This window comes from Nomascus leucogenys, chromosome X (genome assembly GCF_006542625.1).
Source record: "Nomascus leucogenys isolate Asia chromosome X, Asia_NLE_v1, whole genome shotgun sequence".
Taxonomy (NCBI): Eukaryota; Metazoa; Chordata; class Mammalia; order Primates; family Hylobatidae; genus Nomascus; species Nomascus leucogenys.
In genome coordinates, this window is record NC_044406.1 from 110,869,776 (window position 1) to 110,881,976 (window position 12,201).

The window sequence follows — 12,201 nt, forward strand, 5'->3', positions numbered from 1 at the left end:
TAGGTACAATTTCATGCCCTGAGATACTCTAATATGGAGATGAATTAAGAGAGTTGGGAAGTTATTATATTTTATTTTTTTTAACCTGTTGAAACCAGTGTGTCTATACTGGGTGTTATCCATTCACATTCAGTTTGGATTTCAAAAGAACAGGTACCAAAATAAAGGGATGAAAACCAAAAATAAGTAAGTTTAAGAGGGCACGATGAAAATAATGCTAAGAAGAATTATACCCCAAATGAGCCTGAGGCTTGAGAAAAAAACTGCTAAAGATGACAGAAAAGTGCTTTTTAAAAAATATATTTAAACCAAGAAGAGCAAGGGTAGGAGAGACATGCAACCCATGAAATCGTTATTGGATGGCCAATATCTGAGAGGCCTTCTCGACTACTGTACTAGTTTTCTTTGTGAAAAAGAATGATGATAGACTTGAAATGGTAAAATCAATATCAGTAACCATAAATTGAAGCTAAAATAGGCAAAGCAGTCATTAAAAGGCATTTGGCTGTTCTATAATAAACGAATTAAAATTCTATCCCAGAGTGGTGAGAGGTCTTGGAGATTGGATTACCTTGTCACAGTTGCTAAAGTTTTAGCAACTGTAGTGTGGTGGAAGTGTGACAGGAGACTGGAGACAGAAAACATTGGCTTTAGTTTTCATTGGCTTTAGGAAGCATATGGACTCCTTAGACTAGACCAAGAAACAGGTTGATTAAATACAAAATTCTACAACAGGTTAATAAAAGAGCAGTTTGTGAGTGCTTAGGAAAAAAGCAGTAACCATAAGAAAGCAGTATAAATTCTCTAAGCACAAGTTATGTTAGACAATCTCATTTCATTTCTATTCTTGACATGGTTATTAGATTGGAAGATCGGTAAGAATGTAAGCATACTATATCTGAATATCAGCAAGGCATTTAACAAGGTCTCCATAATACAGCTATGAACAAGATAGGGAAATGTGGGTTGTTAGTAAAAGAATGTTGCCTAATAGATAAATGTCACCAGTGGCATGCACAGAGATCTGACCCTAATCTGGTCCCATGTAACATTTGTATCGATAACTTACATAAAAAAGAGGGAAGCATACCTAACAAGCCTACAGATGACATAATTCTGAGAGCAAAAGCAAATAGTTTGTATGGTAGAATTAGAACTCAGCAACATCTCCACATGCTATCAAGATGAAATCAAATTAGGCCAAATCAAGGCTCCAAATATATTTCCACTGGTATCTTCCATACCAAACACAAAACTGAAAAAGAATCAACTATGTACTTATAGAATAAATAAAATGTGGTTTAGCTTCAGAACATGTTAAAAAGGCTTTGGGGTTTAGTTTCCAGTGTTCTCAATGTGTATGGATAGTGTCATGTGGCCACCAAAAAAGCTGATACTGGAGTAGACAGCATTAACCAAAATACATAATTAGAACAAGAGAGGTGGCTAATTGTTGGTCATAGCATAAAATCCTCAGTGAATCAGTCAAAATGACTGACTCCTGAGAGTCCCATCTAAGGAACATCAAATCTGCTCGTGGTCCTTCCTCAAGGGACAACCATAGATGTCCATGTTGTTGTTTATTTTAATCACCTGACTTTTCTCTCCCCGTAGCCTCAGTTGACTGTGAGAATAATTGCCAGGGCTTGCCAAAAAACTGAAACACAGCCTGCTATAAAAGGGATGAACTGGGCTAATCAAATTCTCTCTTAGGGTTTTGAGCCTACAGTGACCAAGATAATAATGCAGTTAGCAATGGGACATGCAGCTGAAGGGATGAGGTGAGAGGTGTGAGGAGGTACTCTTGGAGTCATGTGGTACAGTGGAGAAAAGACATTGTTATGAGATAGTAGATACTATGTGGTAGACAAAATACATACTGAGCTGATGGAAAGAATAAGCTATTGGACAAAGAAAGACAGAGAGGAGCAAAAACGCAGAGAACAGCTGAGTCTTATTAATGCTAGAGATCTACAGGCTTTGCCTTTCCTTTGGGGATTGACCAGAGTTTCCCGCGTTCTCAGGGACTGACAACACATACACTGAAAAGATGTTCTCAGTTACTCGAGGCAACCTGAATGTCTCTGGCTTCTTGCAACCAGAGAGGCTAATAAGAACCCACACCTGCATTCAGCCTTGAACATTACATTTCAAGAGCAGTTTGGACAAACTGGAGTGTGTTCTAAAGAAAGAGACCAGGAAGGGAGATTTGAAACCAATTGATGTGAGGAACAGGTTGAAGGAATTGGGGAAACATTTAGCACAAAGAAGAGAAGACTCAGGAAGAGTGAAGGGCTGTCAGTTGTAAGGGGAATTTTACTTATTCTGTGAGACCCTAAAATTAGATTTGAGAAAAATGGGCAGAGTTAAGAAAGGGTAGATTTTGGTCCAAAAAGAACCTTCTAGTAGTTGTTTGAGGTAGAGTGGAATAACTTAGGAATAAGTCAATTACCTATTTTGGAGATATTTATGCAAAGGCAAGTGGCCACTTAGTAGGGATAGTAATGTTACCTTTCAATTGTGTAGTGCTTTACAGTATATGAGGCACTTTCTACCACGTTAGCTTGATTTTCCTAATTAGGAAGGCAGGTATTTGTATATTCATTTTTACAGATGAGGAGGCTGAGGCTCAGACAGGTTCTGTTACACAGTTCATGCATAAGTTCCTGGATACCCACAGTTACCTTTATTGACTACATGAGAAATGAACATTTTAAAGGTTATATTTGAACAATGCTAGTTGATAGAGCTAATAACGTTTCTGGCTTTTAAAAAATCATCATTGTGATGCTAAATATATGTTCAAATGTACTAAAAAGGTACGCTGTTCACTCTTACATGAAAACTTATGTTCTTCTCTGCGTCTTAAGAAACTGAGACCAATTAATACATTCCTTGCATAGATACAGAAGGTCCGTGGGTGCAGTTTGTACAAACATGCCTAGATGTACATTTCAAATAAGAATAATTTTCTCTCTCCATTTGCCTGAACCCGTTCCCCACTCTCTCCCAGATTTCCTGTTATTTGGCTTCATAGACGAAAGGAGTGTGTTTGCTTGTCAGAACTGCTACTTAACCATATTGCCCTGCTGTTTCCTCAGCTCTCTATCACTAAGCTCTGCAAATGAATTAAAAGTAAAATGAGGAAATAACCACTGTTTGAAAACTCCTTGAAGAAGATATACATTATTCTTTGTATTTAACCCTTCACTCACCTCCCCCTCTCAATTAAAAAAGAAAGAAAAGAAAAGAAAAGATACAGGGCTGGGTACGGTGGCTCACACCTGTAATCCCAGCACTTTGGGAGGCCGAGGCGGGCAGATCACAAGGTCTGGAGTTCAAGACCAGTCTAGCCAATATGGTGAAACCCTGTCTCTACTAAAAATACAAAAATTAGCTGGGCATGGTGGCATATGCCTGTAGTCCCAGCTACTCTGGACGCTGAGGCAGGAGAATCGTTTGAATCCAGGAGGTGGAGGTTGTAGTGAGCCGAGATCTTGCCACCGCACTCCAGCCTGGGTGACAGAAGGAGACTGTCTCAAAATAAATAAATAAATAAATAAATAAATAAATAAATAAATAAATACAGAAACCCTATCACTAGTACAGTTCTAATTGGGTTATCGTCACCATAGGTGCTGACTGCTATATTTTTCTCTTGGAATATAGCAGAAATCACCCTTTATGAAACCATTTAATCTGGTAAGTGATGGATGATATTGTTTCCTGGACATGGGCCATAGTACTTCCAGTTTGTTGATGGTGAAGTATTCTCTGATGCCATGGTTGGTATTTAATTTAATATGCTGCTAAACAACAAAAATAATAACAACCAGTCTTATGAGAGTTGACTAGTCCTTCTCTTTCCATTCCAATTCCCAGAGATCAGATTAGAAGGTGATACCAGACATTGTTTATCAAGTAGTATATTATACCCATTTTTTACATACAAATGTCTTTAGAAAAATTTTCTGTAAATTGGATAGCTATAGGCAGAAGGAAACTGGACTCCTATCTCTCACCGTATACAAAAATTAACTCAAGATGGATTAAAGACTTAAATATAACACCAGAAACTATAAAAATACTAGAAGACAGCCTGGTAAAAAACTCTTCAGGACATTGGCCTAGGCAAGAAATTTTATGACCAAGACCTCAAAAGCAAATGCAACAACAACAAAAATAGACACATTTGACTTAATTAAGCTAAAAAGCTTCTGCATAGCAAAATAAGTAATCAACAGAGTAAACAGACAACACACAGAATGGGAGAAAATATTTGCAAACAATGCATCCAAGAAAGGACTAATATCCAGAATCTATAAGGAACTTAAACAAATCAACAAGAAAAAAATACCCAAAAATTCCTGTTAAAAAGTGGGCAAAGGACATGAACAGACATTTCTCAAAAGGTGCTGTATAAGTGGTCAACAAACAGACGAAAAAATGCTCAACATTACTAATTATCAGAGAAATGCAAATTAAGACCACAATGAAATACCATCCATCTCATACCATTCAGAATGGCTATTATTAAAAAGTCAAAAAACAACAGATATTGGTGAAAATGTGGAGAAAAGGCGATGCTTATACACTGTTGGTGGGAATAAAAATTAACACAACCTCTATGGAAAACAGTATGGCGATGTTTAATAGAACTTCCATTTGATTCATCAATGCACTTCTGGGTATCTACCCAAAGAAAAATAAATCATTATAGCAAAAAGACACCTGCATGCATGTGTTTATCACAGCACAATACACAAGAGCAAAATCATGGAATCAACCTAAGTGTCCATCAATGAATAACTGGATAAAGAAAATGTGGTATATATACACCATAGAGTACCACAGAGCCATAAAGAAAAAATCATGTTTTTTGCAGCAACATGGATAGAACTGTAGGCCATTATTCAAAGTAAGCTAACTCAGTAACAGAAAATCAAATACCACATGTTCTCACTTATAACTGGGAGTTAAACAATGGTTATTCTTGGACATAAAAATGGAAATGATAGACCCTTGGGACTCTAAAAAAGGGAGGATGGGTGGGGAGTGAGGGTTAGAAAATTACCTATTGGGTACAATGTTCACCCTTTAGGTGAGGGTACACTAGAAGCCCAAACCTCACCACTGCACAATATATCCATGTAACAAACATGCACATGTATCCCCGAATCTAGAAAAATAAAAAATAAAAATAAAAATTAAAATTAAAAAAAAAAATAAAAGCTTCCATTGTAGAACTAAATAAGGCACACACACAAAAAAAAAAAAACAAGGGGAAGTCCTTGAATTTCAAAGAAAATAGAATGCTATGTTTTATTAGTGTTTTTCTATGTCAATATAAAGTTATAATTTTTGATTTAAGAAAGTGACTAGAAATCATGAATACTTTCTTTATTAATTGTATCTAGTGCTAAAATCTATCATGATCAAGGGACCTAGAACTGCAAAGAGTAGAACTTTTATCACGACAAAGCTCTGAGGAGTGAATCTAGAAATCTAAACATGTGAAGAAAAACAGAGGAAAACTTTTTTGCTCAAAAGACCAAAAGCTTCACCCTAAAGGCAGAATTTAGTTTTTAAACTTACACATATACTTCCATTACATGAGGCTGATCCTTTTACTTTTTTTTAATGTTTGAAGGCAACTTATTTTTTCAAAGAATCTTACAATAAATAAAATAGAAATGATCACTCCTCCTCCAGTTGTGTTTGGGTTTTCTTGTAATACTGCAGTTTTTTAAAACAAGGGACAATTGCCTTTCACTTTGAGGCTGCAGTGACAGCTTAGATAATTGCTTTGTTTTATGTTTTTGTGGATATGTGACAGCGGGGTGTTTATGTATCTGTGGCTTCATCTTTTCACGTGTATCTGCTTTGGTCTGTGTCTGTGGCTGGATCTAGATGTGTGTGTCTGTTTGCACATCTGTGCCTGTGAAGGAGTCTTCCTTTTTGCCCATGCATCTGGGCGTGCATCGGGTTGTGCATTTGTGTGTCTCTGCAGATGTGTGTGATGAAATTAGTTTCTGCAATCAGTGGAACCATCCTCTGCCAATACTTAAGTTTAGTGGGATCAATAATAGCTCAAGTACCTGGTCTCCAATGGTATGTTGCTGTTCAAGACCCAGCTGTTATGCAGATGGACTGAATCCTGCGTGCTGGTTGGGGGAGCTGGAGCAGCTGGGCTGGGCTGGCTGCGGGTAGTCATTGATCTCCTCTGAAGAGAGTCCGCTGCAGGGGGTGGCTTCCTGGCACAGGTGCAGGCATGAGGAGGCGGAGGTGGCGGTGGGAGGGGTCTGAAGGTGAACTGGTTGTGTGGGCTGCTCTGCACATCTAAAGAGGAGAGAAGAGAAACATAAAATAGAGACTTACTCTCCCACTTGGCAGTCAGGGAAACCAGCATGACAGACTTACCAGGACTTCAGATAATAAAACCTGTGGGGTGGGGGAGGTTGTTTTAAGTTCAGTCTGTCTGTAAAAATGCCACTTAACTTCCAAAAGCACGTGCAGCATGCTTATGAAATGTAAAACATTCACAGTGGCATTTACATGTAAGTTCTTTAGGGCTATAGCAGCTAAAAAGTAAATGAGGCCGCCTCACCCCATTTGTCATAGTTTCTGCTACTGAACAAATAAATCATCAACAAGACACCAAGTTACAGAACAGAAGTGAGCTGATTTCCATCAGTTGCAAAATTCTCACTTCAGAAAATGCTAGTGAAAGGCACAAATCTGTTGCAAGGAAAATCATTCGGCACTTCAAATAAAAATATAAGGCCACCTTCTGGCTTACCTCAGGAAAAGATGTGAGCTTGCCTATACAGGAGCAAATCCATATTTTAGAAAAACAGCTCACGAGTGTGTCACTTGGCTGTGTGAAACTAATCTGTTTGCCAGCCCCCCAACTTAGAGTGCTACTTGTAAAAGGTAGGCTAAAAGGAGTTTGTTCAAGTTGTTATACATATTTCCATGGTCATGCAAAGCACAGTCTGCACCTTTTCCCCTTTGCCACACCTCTCTAGGAGCTCTGTCATGTTAGCGGCAGCTTAGGCAGCAGGGAAACAGATTTTTTGTCTGCTTGTTTGCAGAGGGGCAGCCTGGGCAGCCTTGTTTTCCTGGCAGGCACATGTAAAGACTGTGAGTTAGAATTTGGCCCATGAGAAATACCTCAATTAAACCCCTTTAAAAAGAAATCACTATTGTAGCTGATAGCCACCTCTCTTCCACAGGAGAAACATAATAGATGTCAAGTGATTTCTTGTAACACCAGCACGTTCTGGATAAACTTTGTGGACAGCATGGCTTTGTCCCACCTCCCAAATGACTGAGAGTTGAAAAGCAGAAAAACGCCAGAGGCTTTCGATGCCCAGCAAAGGGCTCAGCTGGTTTGTGCTGAGGCCCACTTTGCAGTGGCTGATCACAGAAAAAAAAAATCACCTCTTTCAATCTTTTTACTTCAAACTTGAATTTTAAAGACACTGGCATGGTTTTTTATTTTTAAAAATGATATTACTCTCCCAAGAGCATGACAAATTCTTGGCTGTATTTTCTAGCACAGGTGGCTCTCCCTTTAAATAAACTCACTATATGAAAATCTGAATTGTACAAAAGATAGATAGAGAAGGGAGTGGTGATCATTCATTTTATAAAAAAGATTCCTTTAGATGGTCAGCTATCCTTGTATATTTGAAAAGAACTAAAATGCTTCATGAATTTCCTAAATCACCCCCATTATTCCAGGCCCAGCTCAAATCCCATATCCACTAAAAAAAATCATCACAAATACTTAACATCTCATTAACTTTTTTTAAACCTCTGGGCTCATACTCATAACCATAACTAGCAGTGTGCTTTCCATTTTGGGGGCTCAAAGAAGCATAGAACGTTGAAACCCAAAGGACTTTGGAGATGCTTTCATTTTGCAAACGAGAAAACAGGTCCAGGGATACTTGGCAAGTTAGTGGCATGGCCAGGACTAGAACTCACATCTCCTGACTCTCTGGCTAATGCTCCATTCCCTGTATTGCAGATCTCTGTAATATGAGTTCTCTTTTCCTTCATAAGATTTAGAGACAAAGAATTGTCCACATTTTCTTGATTTTTCACTTAGGTTTCCTATGTCTGCTTCTCTCTTTGACCACGACTCCTTAAATGTAGAAAGGAAGGCAGTGTGGTGCAATGGTATGCAACACAGTACAGTGGAAAGAGGAGAGGGCTTGGACTGGGATGCATGGCAAATCTGGGTTTAAGTTCTGCCTCTACCCTTTAGAAGCTTTAACCCCTCATTTGTAAAATAAGGATAATAATAATAATCCCTTTTCCTAACAATTAAATTTAATTCATGTAAAATGTGCTTGAACATGCATTTTATTGACTATCTGTTTATTGAATGTAATAAAAGTATAAAAGTATAAAACTATAAGACTGGAAGAAATCGTAGGGATCACCTAGTTAAGCTTGCCTCTCTCCACTCGCCATTTTACAGATGAGAAACCCAAGACCCAAAGAGGTGAACTGACTTGCTCAAGGTCATTCAACTTGTATACTTTTTCCTGCCCATGCCAGGTGATTTCTTTACTCTTCTTCTGTACGTGCTTTTGTAAATTAAGTGACATTTTAACAGATAGACTGAACTTACAACTCTCCCCCAACCCCACGGGTTATGTTATCTGAAATCCCAGTACTCTGCCCAGCACTCTTTCCATTATGCTATTTCGGAACATAAACATGACTCTCTTCTATGACTTTAACATTTACTGTTTTTGCCATAAATTTGATCCCTGAGTTGGCAATATTAGAGCATCCCCATCATATCCTATGTGTTTTGTCTTTTCTCCCAAAATAGACTGCATATTTCTTAGAATAAGGTTTCCTTCTACTTCTCCTGTATGCTGTATGACATTGAGCAAAGTACTGGGTACAGAGCAAAATCTCCAAAATCTTTTGCTAATAGAAGAGGGTTTGACTGGATCATGGGGCCCAGATAACCACCTTCTGTGTTCCCTTTGGCTCTCATTCTGATGTAGCCACTGGCTATTCAATTGACAGAGAAGTAGGCTTTCCCCTTGAAGATCTTAGTGGAATGCCTCCCAGAGCCATGACAAAGGACAATGATACTCTGAAGATGGTGCTTAAAATGATGCCCCTTCATGATGTGAAAAAAGCTCCAGTGACACACTACAGATCTACTGTCTAATGCCACGTGTGGGAGAGCACTTAATGACCCGAGGGAAGGGAGGCAAAAGGTGGGAGTCCAAGGTTAGAAGAAAAAGAGGAGTCAATTTGAGGTCTTGTGCTCAGAACCCATCTAAACAACATGCATGACATTTACTAGCTTAATCAGTAGGGGTTTCTGTCAGCACAGTTGTGCAAGAGAAAGGGCTTCTCTTCAGTACAGTTGTTCAAAAGAAAAAGAATATCTCATTGACATCTAGATTTATTGCCTGCTAGATTACCTCGAAATCTTTGCAACTCTATTATGAAAAATGATAAAAATTTTACTTCATTGAAAAGTGCAATCATAGTATTATTATAACATTTCTGCTGCAGGTAGAACGGCTTTGTCTAGTCATTTAGATTATCTACGTATAATGCATATCCATATATGGATATTTTGATTTTCATCTATTTTACTGTGTATTTTTATTTCCACATTTCAAATATGTGGAGGTTTCCCTACTAGTTCACATTGTCTTTAAACGCTTTCACAATATTGGATTGTTGCACTGAGTGGAATACATCCAGACCTTAAGCCTTTATGAAATGCAAATGATCTCATTCATTCTTTTTTTCACCTCAGGAAAAAGATGGGGAATGCACTTGTTCCCTCCCAAATGAAGTAATTTAATCCTTGGGCTCCATGAAATGGGATTTCCCAACATTAAACACTAATTAAAAATACATTAGTGTTCAGTGTCAGGAGCTCTAGAACACCAATTCTAGGGGTTTGAGAGTCACATACACTCACTTCCAAATGTATCTGGCAACCATACACTTCTGTGCCCGAGAGAGAGGAAGGGAGACGTGGGGAGTGGTGATTATGCAAATGTAGATATCCAGACATACTTACAAAGCTTTCTGAAAATAAATTAAGTTTTCAAATGGAAAGGTCGAATTCACATAATATACTTGGATAGTAGCCAGTTTCAGGTTAGAGGTCCTAAAATAACTTGGTAAGATAATTTTCTCAGGAGCAAAATTCCTCCAAACTGTAGATCTGAGACCTTTTAAGTGTGGCAGAGCTACTAAAAGAAGTCTAAGCCTTCAGAAACAACATTGCCTCGGTCTCCAAAAGGTAAGTGCAAGAAGAAACGTGTCACGCATAGTTTTTTTTTTCCTTTTCTTCTCTTTTTGCCAATAAACCTTATTTTGGATAATGTGTTAGAGAAAGTTTTCACAAGAAATTAGAGTATCTCTGTGGCAACTTATCAGAGTGTCTATCAGGGTGTTTTGTCCCTTACATTTCATTAACATATACAGTCAGTCCTGCTACAAGACAAAGCATGCATTTCTGCAATTCACTGCACTATGCAAAATCACACATAACCAAAGGGTTATGGAAAAAACGAAGTTAGGGATGCAACATTCAAAAACATAATCAATGACACATTAAAAAAAAGGAACCTAATAAGAATGACAGCATAGTTTTTCATATATTAATGGTTAAGGGATACACGAATGCCATACCAAATATGACACTTTATCTTGTGAAAGTGGGTGTCAGAAGAGTTGCAAATTGTGAGTTATTGTGAAGTGGTGAAAAGGAAAGTTATCTGATTAGGACGGAAACTTCTAAATACCAGATGTGGATGGGACAGGCTCCTATCCACATGTGGTGAGCTGAAATAGCTGATGGATCTTTCAGGTATATACATGTGCCCATTTTGTGTATTCTTATGCAGTTCATTCTGCTGTATGCAGTTTTCTGCATTCATCTAGTGCTTTTAACAGATGGAATTGCGCATATGCAAACGCAAAATTTGTCTTAAGTTCAGACTGTTCTCAAACATCCCAATAGCAAAGGAAAAAATTAACCTTCATAAAACAAGCACTGCAGCAGCACTGGCTGTATATGCAAAATAATTTTCGGTAGGTGTTAAAAATAAATATTGTCAGTATTACAGTAATGCCAAATAGACAATTTTTCTTGAAAAATTTGACAAAAGTAGATACATGGCTAGCTTTTCTGAAATCCATGTACTAAATTGATCATTCTTTTCTTTAGTGACACTGTGACAATATCTTCCCTAAATATGTTTTTTTCCAAGGTTACTATGCAGTGTACGTTGCCAAAAGGGGCACATATATTCCTATAGCTCTAGAAAAAGGTCACAGAGAGTCAGAAATCACGTCTGTACTTCCTGGTCTTAGTATGTGTTTCATTATCTCCTTGGCGAAGGGGAAGGGTAGCTCCACAATTCTTTATCTACAACTATGGAATGAAAGAATCTCCGAAAAATGAGTTTGTTTTCCCCTAACTCACTGGGGGGCAAAACCTGACCTGAAATGCTTTGAGGATATTTATGGTCTTTACTTATTTATCTAATTTCATAAATTTTGGTGGCAAAGCCTGACCTGAAGTGATATGAGGATATTTATAGTCTTCATTTATTTATCTCATTTTGTGAATTTTCATACATTTAGCTATGAAAGTATTAATGCATTTTATTAAGGGGTGCTGGCCCTTACCTCACTCTGGGTGAGGGTATATATAGTATATAGTAAATGTACAGCAGCACCTTTGTAAAATTTGAAAAATTCTAAATTCTGAAAAAAGTGGACCCCAAAGGTTTTGGATAAGGGATTATGGGCCTGTATTAGTATTTAACCACCTTCCTGAGCTCTTATGAGGCAATATTAATTAATGCCTCTGAAGACCATATAATCTACATGTGCAAAGAACATCAGGGCACCAGGAGTTATTGCCATACTACTTATGTCAAATCTCTCAAGGCCAATTAGAAGTCTTTGGTTCCTGAGGTTGCTTTTCTGAGCTGCTCTCCCCTTCTAGGCAGGAGTAGGGGGTAAAAGGAAACAGGCTTAAAAGAAAGAGAAGATATTTTCTTATTAATATTAACTATTACTACTAACTCAAAATGTATGTTACTACTTAATGGTATTTTACCTGTCACAAAGAGCTTTTGTAACTTGTGAGCTGGTAGTTTTAAGATTTGCATGTTATGGCTAATATCCATT

The 12,201-nt window shown here is 37.8% G+C and overlaps 1 protein-coding gene across 4 annotated transcripts in view; it reads right to left on the reverse strand.

Annotated features, from left to right (window-relative positions):
* TENM1 (teneurin transmembrane protein 1) overlaps positions 1–12,201 on the reverse strand; it is an 832,777-nt gene that overhangs the window by 349,975 nt on the left and 470,601 nt on the right. For all 4 annotated transcript variants that reach the window (XM_030807128.1, XM_030807125.1, XM_030807127.1 and 1 more), the window contains one exon: positions 6,099–6,339. In XM_030807128.1, coding sequence (XP_030662988.1) covers positions 6,099–6,339 — 241 coding nt within the window. The remainder of the gene's footprint in view (positions 1–6,098; positions 6,340–12,201) is intronic.